We start from the raw sequence: 18473 nt of genomic DNA, 5'->3' as shown, positions 1-18473 counted from the left end.
GGATAATGGAATGTAGTCGAATTAACTCGGGTGATGCTGAGGGAATTAGATTAGAAAATGAGACACTTAACGTAGTAAAGGAGTTTTGCAATTTGGGCAGCAAAATAACTAATGATGGTTAATGTAGAGAGGATATAAAATGTAGACTGGCAATGGCAAGGAAAGTGTTTCTGAAGAGGAAATATTTGTTAACATCGAGTATAGATTTAAGTGTCAGGACGTGGTTTCTGAAAGTATTTGTATGAAGTGTAGCCATGTATGGAAGTGAAACATGGACGATAAATAGTTTAGACAAGAAGAGAATAGAAGCTTTCGAAATGTAGTGCTACAGAAGAATGCTGAAGATTAGATGGGTAGATCACATAACTAATGAGGAGGTATTGAATAGAATTGGGGAGAAGAGGAGTTTGTGGCACAACTTGACTAGAAGAAGGGATCAGTTGGTAGGACATATTCTGAGACATCAAGGGATCACCCATTTAGTATTGGAGGCCAGCGTGGAGGGTAAAAATCATAGAGGCAGACCAAGAGATGAATACACTAAGCAGATTCAGAAGGATGTAGGCTGCAGTAGGTACTGGGAGATGAAGCTTGCACAGGATAGAGTAGCATGGAGAGCTGCATCAAACCAGTCTCAGGACTGAAGACCACAACAACAACATCCACAGTGGCAAGTCCAAGATGGGAAAACAACAATATGGAAAGGACTGATTGCTACATACCACACAGAGGAGGCATTGTGTTTTTTTTTTACTACATTTTCCTGGCTAACAGGTCGCAACCCACATTACAAAAACTTCTCTACAATGTCTTACTTTGATTATAAGAAGTGCTTCCTTTTTTTTTTCTAGCTTTAATGCAAGTTCATGTCCTTATCACCTAAGTCTTCTGTATCTTTATAAAAGCTTCCACCATTTATCTCATAAACTGCAGCAATCACTTGTGTGACCAGTTCTACAATATTGCCCAAGTATGTGGGATCCGTACCAAATAGGACTAACAGGGGATGCTGAACATACACAGAGTGGCATGAATGGTCACAGGTTTGTTTGACCCATGGGCTAATGTCAGAGATACTGAAGGAACTGAACTGGAAGACTCTTTAAGAAAGGCAAACTATTCTGAGAATGTCTATTAACAAAGTTTCAAGAACCACCTTTAAATGATGACTCTAGCAATATACTACAATCCCCTATGTATTGCTCACACAGGGACTGTGAGGATAAGATTAGAATGATACTGCACATACAGAGGCATTCTACCAATCATTCTTCCCATGGTCCATATGTGAATGGAATGGGAAGAAACCCTAATAACTGGTGCAATGGGACATACCTTCTGCTTTGCACCTCATGGTGACTTGCGGGGTATAGATGTAGATGAGAAATCAAATTTTATTTTTTCAAGGGAGGAGGATCAGTTAGGATGTGAAGTTCCACTCAGAAGGAAAGATTTTGGTTTTATTGTCCTTATGAAGAGCTGCTTACGTATGCCTGTAGAACCTAATCCTGACATCCATCCAGTGATTTGCCACATACTTTCATGAACTCATTTCAGGCCAATATAGCGAGAACGGTAGTCGGAGCTACACTTTTGCTGGCATAGCCTCCTGTCTTGATGAAGCACAGAAGCTGCTATTCCATGCAAGGTATACAGCTTTCTAAGGCAATAACTCAAGGAAGCTTTCTAGGACAATAACCCAAGGAGATGTCTGTCCTTTTAGAAGGTAAGCAACAGTAAACACTGGTTTATGCAGCAGCAGCACATATACACATATGAAAAATTAAGACACTGTAATAAAAATAATCACACGTACACAGTGTAGCACCATCACACTTTATTATAAGGGATAGTTCTTTGACTCTTTCTGAGGAAATGCACAAAAAGAGGCAATAAAGAGATCAAATAACATGTCATTGCATGTATTAGTTTTCTCAGTCATTCTAGAATATATGCTTTACAAAAATTGCAATTGCAGTTAAATGCAAATTGTATAAAAAAAGTGCTGCATCATCTGTACACATAAGTTTTGCCTGAAATAATTTGTTGTCAAACACATACACAGTTGATAAGATAATAGTGTTGCCTGTAGCCAGGCAATAACATGGCTACCACTGAATCACGCAACATTCGTACTGGAGCAGTACATTTAAGAAGTTACCTGTAAATATGGATTACACTATGTTGGGCCATTAACATATACATGGGGGAAGCACTGGATATTGCAACAGAATTATACAGCATGAAGTAAAATTACAATAAACTTGCAAAAGCCTCATTGTTCTACAGTGAGTAAGTAAAATTTAGTTTATATGCGAGATATACTTTTTAATGTTTCAGTGATAATTATGAAAATGAAACTGAGTTGTGATTACAATGATTTCCAACAAATGTGATGCTCAGCTGAACAGATACTACCTATAACTGTTAAACACATGCATATTGATGCAGTTGTGCCTTTATGTATACATGATTAACAGTAATTGAAATTTACTTTTGAGGGTTTATTAGTTACATATTGTGATTGCCAGGTAATTGGACAATGTAAAATATATCTTTGTTACTAACACCAGTACAATGTGACAACATGAGATATACATACATCCTCACAATGATGGGTTTCATATCTTGTATATGACATCCATGAAAATATGATTATATGAAATGTATAACATTTAAAACATTTTGTTAAAATATACAGTCCACCAGTTAACAGTCAAATAGTAAAAACATTTCTCTCAGCAAACACTGAATTACACTTTTATTTTAAAATGCATGTTTTTAAAACATTGACATTTGGTCCAACTTAAAACCCAGTCCACATGACTAAAAGTTTTTGACAAAACTAGACAACCTTTAACAAATATCAGTTCAACATTCATTACTAGATGGGTCTGTTAAATTTATTTTGCCTCTTACAATATCAAAAGACTAAAATAAAGTTAAAAGAAAATCTTTTAACTTTTACTTGCAAGCATAACATGTACACCAGTAAGTCACATATTTTCTGTGAGTCTCTCTCTGTCTTCATATGTTTGTTATATATACAACATTACTATTTAAAAAGTCTTACACATAATTCAGTCATATTTGTTGGCAGCCACACCATTGGAAATAGGTTTGGAAGCAGCAACACGCCTCTCCTTAGATGACGGGAATAGGCGAGGCAGTACAACCAAGGCCAGAATGCCCAAAATGTGGAGCCACAGGTACATATGCCTGAAAAATAAATTTCACCAGTGCACTTTAGTCAGTAACATAAAAAGGATATCAGTGAAAGCATATTTTTATTTTCTTATGACAGGTGCAAAGTATTTTAGTACTGCTGTCTTTCATGGATTACACAAGGCTCATTCGAAACTAAACTGCATTTCATAATTTTTTTATATATTTTCCTTCAACAAATATACACACTTTTCTGATAGATATGCAGCCTTATGATGCATTTATTAGAAAAGACGAGGGGGGAGCTGAGGGCCTCCAAGAGACAACTAAAAATGTTGTCCTTGTAACACCTTTTTTTAAAAGCCCAAATGTTTCAATACATTGGGGATAGATAAACCAGGATGATAAGAAACTTGTACAGTGAATTACATGGAGTTAATTACTGGCATATGAGGTGAGTTTTCATGCAGAAGAAGAATTTCCTGAGTAGATCATGCATCATTTCCTGTGACAGGCAACTTTCCCATTTACCAACAACTTGCTGTTGTATGCTATATTAATTATCTTTTTGCTGTGATAAAAATCAATGAGTGACACATCTTTTGGAACAAAGACAGTTTCTAAGACTTTCATTATTGACAGAAATGTTCTGGCCTGGATATGTGATTAGAATGAGAAGAAGCACTAATATGTGGTACAATTTTACCTTCTGCTTTGCACTTCAAAATGATTTGCAGGGTACGTATGTATATGTAGACGTAAAAGCCCTTCCTTGTATTTTTCTCTAGTCAGCATTCATCCTCTGAATCATATTCTCTGGTGTATAGTAACTGATCCATGATACCACTTCTCATTAAAAAAAAAAAAGAAACACCCCTCACACTTATCCTCAAACTGTAAGTCACAGACAAAAGTTTACATGTATATCTACACTCTACAAGCTACCATATGGTATATGGTGGAGGGCATTCTGTAACTACTATCATTTATATGGCTTTGCTATCCCATTCATGAACATTGCATGGGAAGAATGACATTGTTAAGCCTTTGTACAAGCCCTCACATCTTGTTTTTCAAGTGTTTTATTCTGTGAGATGTATAGGAAGGAATAGCTTGCTGCCCCACTATTCTTGGGATGTATGCTCTAGGAATGTTAACAGTAAACCTCTCAATGATGCACAAAATCTGTTTTGTAGTATTACCTATGCAGACTGAAGTGGCGAATGAAAATATGTTTCAAGGCTGGGATTCAAACCTGGCTGTGATACAAATTTTCATTCATTATTTGAGTCTGCATGCATACATCATAGACGTTTGAGATTGTAACCATATAGTTTTAATATGTAGTATTCTGCTATTGGAGTATGATGAAAATTTCCATAATTCTCTTGCATTTACTGATCAAACACATGTTACAATGTATCACTCTTCATTTCAATTTCTCTAACGTCCTCATTAATTCTACTTCGTAAGGATCCCAGACAGATCAGGAACTGTTCAAACAATGAGTTGGAATATGCCTCCTTTATGGATGAATTACACTTCATTAGGATTCTCAGCCTGGCACCTGTTTTTGCTATAATGGTTTTATGCGGCTGTTCTACTTTAGGTTGCTCCAAATAGTTATTCCAGTTATTTTACAGTTGTTGCCATTTCCAGTGATTTATAGCAAATATTGTAACTGACCACTAATGGACTTTTCCACCTGTGTACACACACACACACACACACACACACACACACACACACAGTACGTTACATTTATGTACTGTCAACAACATCTGTTAATCCTTACAAGAAGTGTTTGGTTTTGTAAGTTTCCTACATACAGCAACATCATCTGTGAACAGTCTCATGGAGCTATCAATGCTGTCCACCAGCTCATGTAAATATATCATGAACAGTAACAGTCCTGTAGCAGCCCCTTGAAATACTCCCAAGTTACAGTTACATCACAATAATGTTGTATGGAAATCTAGGTTCTAGGAAGTATGGAAATCTAGGTTCTAGGAAGTGTAGAATCTAGAAGCAAAGTTGGTGTGATATAGATGGTCTCTGCATCTACATCATCTTTCATTCAGTAAGTAGAGTGCAGTACTACACTGAATATTTCTTTGTTCCTTGGTGAGGAGCCGTCGGTTCCACCTCACTAACACCTTGCGATATCCAAGGCACTTTTTGACAATGTTTTTATGACAACAGTTATGTTTAAGTCACCTTCCACAAGGTAGATACTCTCTATGTAAGTGTCTTTGCATATAACCATACTGCATGAAGTCATTGCAAAAAGTAGCTGCCAGCAAATGAATTTTGGTTGAAACTCAAAGAAGAATGTATACAAATTTTCAACAACACAAGATAATGAAACAGTAATGATACATCTCAGTTTAACAATATTTTTTGTAAATGTTACAAAAACAAGTATTATTACGCTTTTGCTATGAAAGAGAGTTTACAGGAACTGAAAGAAAAAAAAAATTGACACACTATTTATTGTAATAATTGTTTTGATGAATAGAAAGTCAGCCTCCCCCTCTTGAATAAGACAATAAATCCTAAGAAATTACAGCATTGTGTAAAGTCAATAAATGGAATAAAACATTTGATTGGCCACTTGTTAATCAGTTTGGTGTTTGAAGTGGACAAACAGAATGCTGAAATATTAAAGTCTCCATTTAAAAATGCACTCACTTGTCAGAATACTAGAACTGCACCAATATTGGACTGCCGAACACACACACACACACACACACATATCCATCCACACATATACAGACACAAGCAGACATATGTAAAGGCAAAGAGTTTGGGCAGAGATGTCAGTCGAGGCGGAAGTGTAGAGGCAAAGATGTTGTCGAATGACGGGTGAGGTATGAGCAGCGGCAACTAGAAATTAGCGGAGGTTGAGTAACGGGAAGAGAGGATATATTGAAGGGCAAGTTCTCATCTCCGGAGTTCTGATAAGGTGGTGTTAGGGGGAAGTATCCAGATAACACGGACGGTGTAACACTGTGTGAAGATGTGCTGGCCGTGCACCAAGGCATGTTTAGCCACAGGGTGACCCTCATTACCAACAAACACTGTCTGCCTGTGTCCATTCATGCAAATAGACAGTTTGTTGCTGGTCATTCCCACATAGAAAACTTTACAGTTAGGCAGGACAGTTGGTAAATCACGTGGGTGCTTTCACACGTGGCTCTGCCTTTGATCGTGTACACCTTCTGGGTTACAGGACTGGAGTAGGTGGTGGTGGGAGGATGCATGGGACAGGTTTTACACTGGGGGGAGTTACGAGGGTAGGAGCCAGAGGGTAGGGGAGGTGGTTTGGGGATTTCATAGGGATGAACCAAGAGGTTATGAAGGTTAGGTGGACGGCAGAAAGACACTCTTGGTGGAGTGGGGAGGATTTCATCAAAGACGGATCTCATTTCAGGGCAGGATTTGAGGAAGTCATATCCCTGCTGGAGAGCCACATTCAGCCTCATCCAATCCCAGAAAGTATCCTGTCACAAGTGGGGCACTTTTGGGGTTCTTCTGTGGGAGTTTCTGGGTTTGAGGGGATGAGGAAGTGGCTCTGGTTATTTGCTTCTGTACCAAGTCGGGAGGGTAGTTGCGGGATGCGAAAGCTGTTTTAAGGTTGTTGGTGTAATGGTTCAGGGATTCAGGACTGGAACAGATTCGTGTGCCACGAAGACCTAGGCTGTAGGGAAGGGACCGTTTGATTTGGAATGGGTGGCAGCTGTCATAATGGAGGTACTGTTGCTTGTTGGTGGGTTTGATGTGAACGGATGTGTGAAGCTGGCCATTGGACAGATGGAGGTCAATGTCAAGGAAAGTGGCAGGAGATTTGGAGTAGGCCCAGGTGAATCTGATGGAACCAAATGAGTTGAGGTTGAAGAGGAAATTCTGGAGTTCTTCTTCACTGTGAGTCCAGATCATGAAGATGTCATCAATAAATCTGTACCAAACTTTGGGTTGGCAGGCCTGGGTAACCAAGAAGGCTTCCTCTAAGCAACCCATAAATAGGTTGGCATATGAGGGGGCCATCCTGGTACCCATGGCTGTTCCCTTTAATTGTTGGTATGTCTGGCCTTCGAAAGTGAAGAAGTTGTAAGTCAGGATGAAGCTGGCTAAGGTAATGAGGAAAGAGGTTTTAGGTAGGGTGGCAGGTGATCGGCGTGAAAGGAAGTGCTCCATCGCAGCAAGGCCCTGGACGTGCGGAATATTTGTGTATACAGAAGTGGTATCAATGGTTACAAGGACGGTTTCCAGGGGTAACAGATTGGGTAAGGATTCCGGGCGTTCGAGAAAGTGGTTGGTGTCTTTGATGAAAGATGGGAGACTGCATGTAATGGGTTGAAGGTGTTGATCTACGTAGGCAGAGATATGTTCTGTGGGGGCTCGGTAACCAGCTACAATGGGGCGGCCGGGATGATTGGGTTTGTGAATTCTAGGAAGTAGGCAGAAGGTAGGGGTGTGGGGTGTTGGTGGGGTTAGGAGGTTGATGGAGTCAGGTGAAAGGTTTTGTAGGGGGCTTAAGGTTCTGAGGATTCCTTGAAGCTCCGCCTGGACATCAGGAATGGGATTACCTTGGCAAACTTTGTATGTAGTGTTGTCTGAAAGCTGACGCAGTCTCTCAGCCACATACTCCCGACAATCAAGTACCACGGTCGTGGAACCGTTGTCCGCTGGAAGAATGACGATGGATCGGTCAGCCCTCAGATCACAGATAGCCTGGGCTTCAGCTGTGGTGATGTTGGGAGTAGGATTAAGGATTTTCAAGAAGGATTGAGAGGCAAGGATCACCCTTTGGCTAAACAGGCCTTTGTGCACAGCCAGCACATCTTGGCACAGTGTTACACCGTCTGGGTTATCTGGATACTTCCCACTAACACCAACCTATCAGAACTCCAGAGATGGGAACTTGCCCTTCAATATATCCTCTCTTCCCGTTACCCGCCAGGGCTCAACCTCCACTAATTTCAAGTTGCCACCGCTCATACCTCACCTGTCATACAACAACATCTTTGCCTCTGTACTTCCGCCTTGACTGACATCTCTGCCCAAACTCTTTGCCTTTACGTATGTCAGCTTGTGTCTGTATATGTGCGGATGGATGTGTGTGTGTGTGTGTGTGTGTGTGTGTGTGTGTGTGTGTGTGTTTCTGCTCCCGGGATTGGAATGACTCCTTACCTCTCCCTTAAAACCCACATCCTTTCGTCTTTCCCTCTCCTTCCCTCTTTCCCTCTTTCCTGATGAAGCAACTGTGGGTTGTGAAAGCTTGAATTTTGTGTGTGTGTGTATATATATATATATATATATATATATATATATATATATATATAACATTGAAATAGGCACTCTACATACTGAAAAACAATTTCAACTCTGCACAACAAGCAAGGTACCAAGCTACGACAATTTTTATAAGACTGTTTTGTTCACATTTATCAAGAATCTCACATGTAGCAAAGAAAAAACAGTACAGATTTGTCTTATTAATAAGAAATGTAAACGAATGGATGGACAAAATTGCAGACCAAAACTGCTAAGCTCCATTTGTTGTAATGTTTAACAACATATATTAATGTTGACACTTACAATATTTATGGAGGAACAAAAAATTCTCTCAAGGTTCATGGAAAAAAAGTTGTGTAATTGCTTTTTCCCCCTCACATGTTATATTGAAAATATTAGTTAGAGTTGAATAGTGAGAGACACAAAAAATGAATGGTTGCTGAATAGTTTATTCTTGTGAAATTGCTGGGCACAACGTGCAGATCTGCGAACACAGATGTTGTGTAAAGTCTGATGTTTCAGTATTATTGTTTAACATGTTAGTGAATAATTATTCAAACAGAATTGTGTTTAGACAGACACTAATTCAGCTGGTTTTGAGCTCAGATTCTCTTTGAAAGCTATTTGGAGATCTAACAGGCCTCTAGGAAAGCTGTCATTCCAACATTCTGTGACATGGAATCTGAGTGAGGCTTTTACTTAGTGACAGTGCCATTCAGTGCTACAGTTAACAGCAGAGAGGTGGGCACAGATTCAAATTTAGTTCATGCCAAGTGAACTAAGTAGCATTTTAAATAGGCGTGAATTAAATTGTTTTAAAGGAGGTTGTGTCTAAAGTTATTGATAGGCTTGTTATGTAATACTGGTATTATTCTTATGGTGGTAACGGTCCAATGATGTTGATAAGGACATAGGGTGATACGGTGGTAAAGGTCCAATGTTGTTGATAAGGACATAGGTTGAAAGTACTGACTATAGCTGTAACATGCCATGTTATTTTGTTGTGGTGGCTGGTGTTACACTGGTTGTCAAAAGCTTCACAGTTCTTCTCAAGATTTGGCTAAACAAATCTCCTTTTTCAAGTTGTATTTTGGCTTTTACTCCTGGGTAAGAAAGATTGCAGAGACAGTAAATTACTGCTGGCAAAAATCTATTGCAATGAATGGTTGTGCTTGTGATGTCAATACACATCAATATATTGATGTCTTTGAGTGTGATAACTGAATAAATTGGAGTTGTAATCCTGAAGATGCTTCAAGGAATATCTCCAGTTTGTTGCCTTCTACGAGAGCTTTGGCAGGTGCTATGAAGTCAAGTTTCTTCGCAACAGTGTCCATGTGCATCTGGTGGCACATTGTGCTCACCATTGTCTTATTGAATGTCTGATATGAACTGTGCAACGAAGTCCAACTGTCATGGTGATACTTTATTTGGCTTCTGATAGAAGGTGAAGACTGAGTGGCTTGTGGTCTCTAATAAGGGTGAAATATCTACCTTCAAGCATGTGACTGAAGTTTTTTAATGACACACTGCTTGTATGGAGCTCACAGTTGTCTGTGGACCAATTTATTTCTGATGATAATAAATTTTTGCTTAAGAAAGCCAAAGCTTGCTAGTCACGTGGTACACTTTGTTGTAATATAGTTCCAGTGATTGTTGAAAATGTGTCTACCACAAGTGCAAGAGGCATGCCAAGAAGAGGATGAGTTAATAATGTAACAGCAGCTTTTATTCTGGCAAAGGATATTTTCTTTGCATCAGTCCACATCTTTGTGTTTCCTGGTTTTGATGAACCTTCTGCAAATTTATTGTGAGGTGCTTTGAATGTGCATGATTGTGCACAAATTGTTGGTAAATATTTTTCAAGCTCAGGAAATGGCACAATTTATATACTATTGTGAGCTGTGAAACCTGAGACATAGCTTCCACACTCTCTTGGGATGGCAGGGTCCGGAATTTTACTTCCATCACCCTAAAGACACAATCTGACAGGTTAACCACTAAGCTGTGTTTTTCATTTAGTGAACAACTGCTGTTGTTGGGCTACATGTCTGCCTCTCTGTACAACATTACAAGTAGGTCTTCAGTACATATGTAATGGAACTCCGCTGATACGGCATAGGTGTCCATGAGGAGACAACTGTGATGTAGACTCAAACAGGCAAAGACCTGGGAGGCCACCACGAAATAAGAAATCTGCTCCAGAAAGGAAGTAGCAAAGGAAGATTAGGGTTTAATGTCCCATCATCATAGTAGTCACTCAAATTCAGAATGGTTCAAGGATTGGGAGAGGATCATGCAAACCAAAATATGTATGGCTGGATGTGGATTTGAAACTCCTCCAACATTTACTTACACACATCAGCGACAGTGAATCTCCATACAAATTCACAATGAAGATTGAAGCTGACAATGAGATACAAATTGATGTGGCGATAGGTCATTAAAGACAATCCATTTGCAGTTTACAGACAACTGCCATCAGTATTATAACACGACAGGTGAGAGGAGGGATATATTTAGGTGTCATCAACTGTATCAATGAGGAGTTTTAGCACAGTAAAGTTCTCTGTTCTGCACAGTTGACAGCTATGCCATTTGAAATTGACCACTATTGCTATTGATTCTGGTGGTGTTTTCCCTGTGGTGGTTGACACTGCTGGGCTGCAGCTTCAAATTTTCTGTGATATTAGCAGATATTGTCACTGGTGGGTGAGTGCCTGTTCCTGCTAGAAGGGTGCTACCATTGTAACACATGGCTGGAATACTGTATTTGGAGAGTTGCAAATTGCTTAGATAGTTCAGCTACCATTTGCATCACATCCACAGGACACTCTGTCCTGACAGGGATGGTTTCAATGCCTGCAAATGGATATATCTCTAATTGGTCAGAATTTTGAGTGTTTATCATAAAAGGTGAGGACATGCGACACAGTTGCCCCGAGTGGTTCTGCTTCATTTGGCTAAGGTAAAAACTTGTGTAAGATGTGTTATTTAAACTGACTAGGAGGGAATGATGCTTTTGTAAAGGAACTGCAGACAAGATGCAAGTGAAGCCTATTCTAGAGCTCCAGTATTTTGAGATCTTAAGAAATAGACTGACAACAGATGTTGAAGGAACTCAGAGATGTCTTGCTAGGATCATAATAGATCAACACAATCCATACAAAAATGTAATGGAGATAGTGTGGCAGAAATAGGCGGGAATTTTTGGAGGAAATGTATCACTGTTCCCATTTTGACAGTATTATGAAAAGGATAGACTGGTACTCACCACATAACGGAGATACTGAGTTGCAGACAGGTACAATAAAAATACTAGACAAAACACACACACACACACACACACACACACACACACACACACACACACACAGAAGCATGCCACACACACACACACACACACACACATAACCACTGTCTCTGGCCACAGAGGCATAGCCAGAAAATATGAATTAGCTACAGTAGTTGTTGGACGCTAATATCCAGCATCTCATGCAGAACTGTTATCAAGGCTTGTGGAAGTGTTACATATTACTAGAATGGTTGTCTAAGTCTACCTGAAGTACACTTACTACAATAAGGGTATGGAACACATTAAGACTAGAAAGAGGCTAGTTAAATCAAATGAACTTCTATGTAAGGAATGTTAGAGAAAAAGTATTATATAAGAAGAAAGTTTGTGAAATTAAAGAAAAGTGGTGCATGGTTGAGCAATGTAGGGTCAGAAATGTTAAATTAAATTGTTTCTGAACATTTCATGGAAAACCAACTAAACTAGTTTTACAATTGTGCACTGTTATTAAGATTTCACTGAAGATTACAAATTTAACTTCAAACACTTTACTTTCAGTAAACAACATGTGGCTACAGTAAATTCTGATTCTTATTTGTGTATGTTTAGGTAAGTGCAGCTTTACTTACAAATACAGTCGGACACTGGGCCAAAACTCAAGAAGAATAAAGCTAAATGTAATATAACCCATGATAACACGTGTTATTAGCATGGTCAGCACATCATATGCAGTCTTTGAAACCTCTGAACCAAGAAAATAGGGTCGAATTGTTTTTCGCACCTGAAAGGAGAGAAAATTTGTGTTATTACTCACACACACAAATTACAAAATTAAGAGGAAAGCAGAGGACTCACAATTTCAACTTATAAGAAACTGGTGCATGTACAAATTTATGATAAAATAATGCCAAAAAATACACATTTTTTGTTTTATTTGCAAGCACAGTTTGTGTTGAGCCAGTGTAACACTTTATTTCCCTTTAAAAGTTACTAAATTCAGTATGAATTTGCTTTGATAACCTTTTGAATATTATATCAGACTGAAGTATAGATAACTAGCACAGTTATGAAATGTAACAAAAAAGAGTGACCTATGACATGAGTATCCATGATGCTTGGTATATAGGAAGGTAATATCAACACACTCTATGTCCATGGTTGTGGAACTATTGAATATCACTTTTGCCAGTATCCTGTCAACTCCAAACTGACTACCTTAACCCTTAGACATATGACTAACTATACCTTACCTCACAACTACTCCTCCTTTTGGGGGGGGGGGGGGGGAAACATGTGGGTGAAAAGTACTCATATGGAACCATGTTCATTAGCAACTTACGAGGGATTCTTTTTCCTAGCTCCCCTGCCTGCATCCAGTGAAGAAGAAGGCAAGTATGAAAGCTGAGCTGCAGTGTTAAAGTTCCTAGTTGAATACCTTTTACTGTGCACATAGCTTGAGAGGTACATAGCAATACCATGAGAGACCATCACCACACAGGCACAACCGCTTCCCAGGTGCCTTCTCATTTCTGGGTAATTGCTTCAAGGTGATGCTTGCGAATTGGCATATCTTCTGCTTCAGCCCCATGTCCATCAGTATATCATATTCATCCACCAATAGTGTTGCAGCCACCAGAGAGAATGTTGGCAATTTTAGATTACTTTTCATCTGCCTCATACTGGCACAGATGGCGATCTTTCTGCCAACAAGCAAAAAGATGATTCCCTACCAACACTAACTCAGTTCCTACAATTCCTGCAGTTTGCTTTGTTCCAGCAGCTTCACAGTTCTTGAAGTTCTTGCAGTTCCAATCAAAAGACACAATTCCAACTTAGCAGTCACTATTTACGGAGTAACAGCTATCTACAAGTGTCTGCGTAAGGCTTTCGGTCATAGTGACAATCATTGAGTGCCAGGGGGCAGTGAAGTTATTTAGTTGCATTAAATGTAGCACATCAAGTGCTAACTGTCAAACTGTTACCACAGTTAAGCACCATTGCGCACCATCACAATAAATAAATTTATTTTTTATTATTATGTTGCAACATTTCTGTTCTAGTGCCAGCTAGTAAAGCAAGTGTATAATTAGATACTACTAGTGTATAGGGCCACCTTAATTAGGTCTTTACTTGAAATAGGCATTCTGTCACTGTGGCTATTTGGGCTGAATTGATAGTAAAATTCAGTTACATCATCTCAACCTCTTTCCACTACACAGTGTCTCTGCTATAAGGTTACCTTAAATCATTCATTTTTTTATACACCAACTAGTTTGTTTTATACTGATTTACTGGGTACTTGTAAAATGATATTCCATAAGCACAACAGTCCCCCTCCATGCAATTTTATCTGTGTATGCATCTGCACAGACATTTTTAAGTCCACGTAAATCAATAACTTACTGCACGTGCTGCAAAGGTGAATAAGGCTCCACTCATAAAAGTGAGGTAGTATCCAGGATAAAAACCATGCCAAAGGGCTGACAGAGCATAGGTTAATACAGTCTTCATTTTACCAGCCCTTTCATACACAATCATACGTAACCACCGAGTTGTCCCTTTGTTCCACTGCTCAATACTGTCATGCAGGCTTAGACCAAGCTGAAAAAGAAAGAAAACTGCTGTTTACCATATGCAATAAATGCACTTCAAATGTTTTGAATTAGGAAAATGCAGTTTCCATGATATTTCCTAGGGAACGGAAAGGTGTTTGAAAGGTAGGGACTTTGATCTAACAGATGATTGGTGCCCTAGCTGATGAATTTTCTCATGTTGGACCACCAGTATTGACATGTCTGACATGAAAAAAACTAAGATCTCAAAAAATGTACACTATGCGATCAAAAGTATCTGGACATCCACAAAAACATGCATTTTTCGTATTAGGTGCATTGTGCTGCCACCTACTACCAGGTACTCCACATCAGTGACCTCAGTAGTCATTAGACATTGTGAGAGAGCAGAATGGGGCACGCTCTGCAGAACTCATAGGCTTTGAACATGGTTGAGTGATTGGGTGTCACTTGTCATACGTTCGTATGTGATATTTCCACACTCCTAAACATTCGTAGGTCCACTGTTTCTGATGTGATAGTGAAATGGAAATGTGAAGGGACATGTACAGCACAAAAGCGTACAGGCCGACCTGCTGACTGACAGAGACTGCCGACAGTTGAAGAGGGTCGTAATGTGTAATAGGCAGCCATCTATCCAGACCATCGCACAGGAATTTCAAACAGCATCAGGATCCACTGCAAGTACTATGACAGTTATGTGGGAAGTGAGAAAATTGATTTCATAGTTGAGTGGCTGCTCATAAGCCACACATCACACCGAAAAATGCCAAACGATGTCTCGCTTTGTGTAAGGAGTGTAAACATTGGATGCCTGAACAAAGGAAAAATGTTTTGTGGAGTGACAAATCATGGTACACACTGTGGCAATCTGATGGCAGGGTGTGGGTATGGTGAATGCCCAGTGAACATCATCTGCCAGTGTGCTTAGTGCCAACAGTAAAATTCGGAGGCGGTGCTGTTGTTGTGCGTTCATGTTTTTCATGGAGGGGACTTGCACCCCTTTTTGTTTTGTGTGGTACTATCACAGCACAGGACTACATTGATGTTTTAAGCATCTTCTTGCTTCCCACTGTTGAAGAGCAGTTTGGGGATGGCAATTGCATCTTTCAACACAATTGGGCACGTGTTCATAATGCAAGGCCTGTGGTGGAGTGGTTACACAACAATAACATCCCTGTAATGGACTGGCCTGTTTAGAGTCCTGATCTGAATCCTGTAGATCACCTTTGGGATGTTTTGGAATGCCGACTTCGTGCCAGGCCTCACTGACCGACATTGATACCTCTCCTCAGTGCAGCACTCCATGAAGGAGGGGCTACAATTCCCCAAGAAACCTTTCAGGACCTGATTGAACATATGCCTGCAAGAGTGGAAGCTGTCAGCAAGGCTAAGGGTGGGCCAACACAATCTTGATTTCCAGCATTACCGATGGAGGGCGCCATGAACTTTTAAGTCATTTTCAGCCGGTGTCTGGATACCTTTGACCACATAGTGTAAATAAGGTGGGTACTAAAAATGTTTACTGACCAGTAGAAACAGCAATGAATGTCAAGCAGACAAGAGTGTTTGGTGTGTTACTGACAAGATGGAAATGATTTGTTTTTCCACATTTGTGTAGGCAATGAGATGTAGATATCCAACATTAGTGTGAAATCAAAACAAGTCAATCCGGAGACAGGACAGATTGCTGCTCCTTATAGGGGCAGCATTGAGATCAAGACAAACACAATGAAAAAGAATGCTATAAATATTTCAACTTCTAGGCAAAGTCCTTCTTCAGAAGAAGAAACACACACACACACACACACACACACACACACACACACACACACACACACACAGCTGCTGACTCCAGGCACTACGGCCCAACTGCATCTGATGTGAGCAGCAGTTTACCTGAGGTGGGTAGTGGGGGTAAGAACAGGTGTTGGGAAGGGAGGTTGAGGGATTAACAGGGTAGGGATGGGGAAAGATGCTTTTAGGAGCACACAAGACCTGGTGGGGACAAGACAGGGCCTGCTAGTTGTAGCAGTGGTAGGCTGTGCTGGGGTAGTTGAGAAGGGAGAGGGGGACAGGAAAGGAGAGAAGAAGGGAAGGGGAAAGGGCTCTGTAGGTGCATTGGCAGGATAGAGGACATGTGCAGTACTGGAGTGGAACCAGCAAAGTAAATAGCCAGGTGGAGGACCGGGTCTAGCAAAGGCTGAGGCCAGGGGTGTTACAGGATTGAAGGATTGGTTGTAGGGAGAGTTCCCATTGCACAACTCAGAAAAACTTTTGTTAGTTGCAATCATACAGTTGGGACAGGATGTGAAGCACAGCACATTGTGTGGCTTGTTCAGCAACTGGCTGGGCCCACAGCCTTTTGGCCGCAATTTGGCAGCGGCAATTCAAGCAGAAAGACAGCTTGTTAGATGTCGTGATGACATAGAATGTGACACAGCAGCTGCAACTAAGTTGGTAAATCATGTGACTGCTTTCACAGACTTTAATGGGGTAGGAGATGCCTGTGACAGGACTGGAGTATGTGATAGTGGAAGGACCTACATCTATATGAGCCGTGAGGCAAGGGGTAGAGAGCAGGGATGGAGTTGGGACAAACAAGGATATTACGTAGGTTGAGTAGGTGGTGGAATAACACTATGGGATGGGTGGAGAGGGTATTTAGGAGGATTTTGGGCAGAGTATGTGATTCAGCTGATATCATCTAGGGTGAAAATGAGTCATGAGAGGAGTGCTCCTTTGTGGCAACACACTGGGTGTGTGGGCTACGGCAAAGGACTGGTGAGACAAGGTAGGAAGGGTAGAGTCAGTCTGTAAATATTTGTTAACTGTTTTGTTTGCCAGTATCATCCTGTAGTACGTAAAATAAACTTTGTTAATTCTTCAGACTGTAAGTCTGTAACATGAATACATCTGTTGAGGTGATCTGTGCTGCTCTGCCCGTAGCAACCATAAACTTAAAATTCCTTCCTTCCTCCTTCCATTACAAGGAGCTAAACTTCCTTATTTGTCTCATGTAAATATTGCTATGAAAGTAACAGTACCATGCACAATTTGAGATGATACAAGAGGTAGAGTCATTATTTAAAGGTTTCATATGAATCAACATCCAAAACACAGATAATCACGTTTGATACAATGTCCTGCATACTTCCTTTAAATTCATCCAGAAATATCATTAACTGAATCTTCCATTAGTGAAGGACAGAACACAACAACATTAACAATAAATGAAACAATTGTCTGATGTTCTGCAACTATTACTTATTTACTCACTAACTTATTTTCAGGTTCTCAGGATTTCATCAGGTGACTACTACAGAGTGTAGTTGCAGTATGCTTATTACAAGAAAGCAACCTTCAGCCCTCCAACACACACGCATCCTGCAGGTGATCACATGCTAGGTACTGCCCGCGACAAAAAAGGCACAAGCACCTGTGAGCCAAACAATAATCCAAGCTCAACCCATATTTTAGTAAATGTTTTGGACAATAACAACAGTAAATGGTGCTTCCACAGCTATGATGCTGCAATTGTGAGCAGTACTTTCCTATACCATGTCACACACCCATCAGCAACTTGCTTCATATCCATTTAAGCCAGCACACAATCACGGATCAGCAGTTTGGTCTCAGTTGTCAAACCTGTTATTCTTTTGAGCTCCCTGGGCCAGGAACTGTAAGAAACAAGTTACTTCCTCAGCCCATTAGTAAGAGTCTTGTTACTTCCTCAGACTTTGGCTTTATGCTACCAAGTATGGATTCACTTTGGCCTTTGGTCACTAAATTATATTTTCATTCCTTATATGTAACTCAAAATTACATCAAGAAGACTTATGTTCTTTAATCTTCAAGTGAAACTATTCTACATTGTTTACTTGGCAATTGTTCTCATTGCACCTCCACTGGCACACAACATACCTGTAGTAGCCACAGATAAAATGATGTATGACTTACCCAAATATGAGAGATATATCAGTGGGCTGCATGTTATTTTACTGTGGTTACAACATAATAAATAATAGTTACAGAACATTAAGAAAGTGTTTCTTTTTTCTTTATTATCATCTGAAATTATTTTCAATCATTTTAAATTTCCTTTAATTGCTGTATTTTCTATCTAACACTATTTTTACAAA

General features: G+C 39.9%; 1 protein-coding gene across 1 annotated transcript in view; it reads right to left on the bottom strand.

The window, feature by feature from the left end:
• Positions 1–1836: 1836 nt before the first annotated feature.
• Positions 1837–18473, bottom strand: part of LOC124776542 (lysophospholipid acyltransferase 6) — a 139366-nt gene continuing 122729 nt past the window's right edge. The window contains exons 9-11 of the mRNA XM_047251572.1: positions 14162–14359; positions 12388–12539; positions 1837–3219 (exon numbers count right to left, since the gene is read on the bottom strand). Coding sequence (XP_047107528.1) covers positions 3081–3219; positions 12388–12539; positions 14162–14359 — 489 coding nt within the window. The 3' untranslated portion in view covers positions 1837–3080. The remainder of the gene's footprint in view (positions 3220–12387; positions 12540–14161; positions 14360–18473) is intronic.

This window comes from Schistocerca piceifrons, chromosome 2 (assembly GCF_021461385.2).
Source record: "Schistocerca piceifrons isolate TAMUIC-IGC-003096 chromosome 2, iqSchPice1.1, whole genome shotgun sequence".
NCBI classification, from domain to species: domain Eukaryota; kingdom Metazoa; phylum Arthropoda; class Insecta; order Orthoptera; family Acrididae; genus Schistocerca; species Schistocerca piceifrons.
The sequence above is the reverse complement of the archived record's forward strand: the minus strand, read 5'-3'. Positions and strand labels throughout refer to the sequence as shown.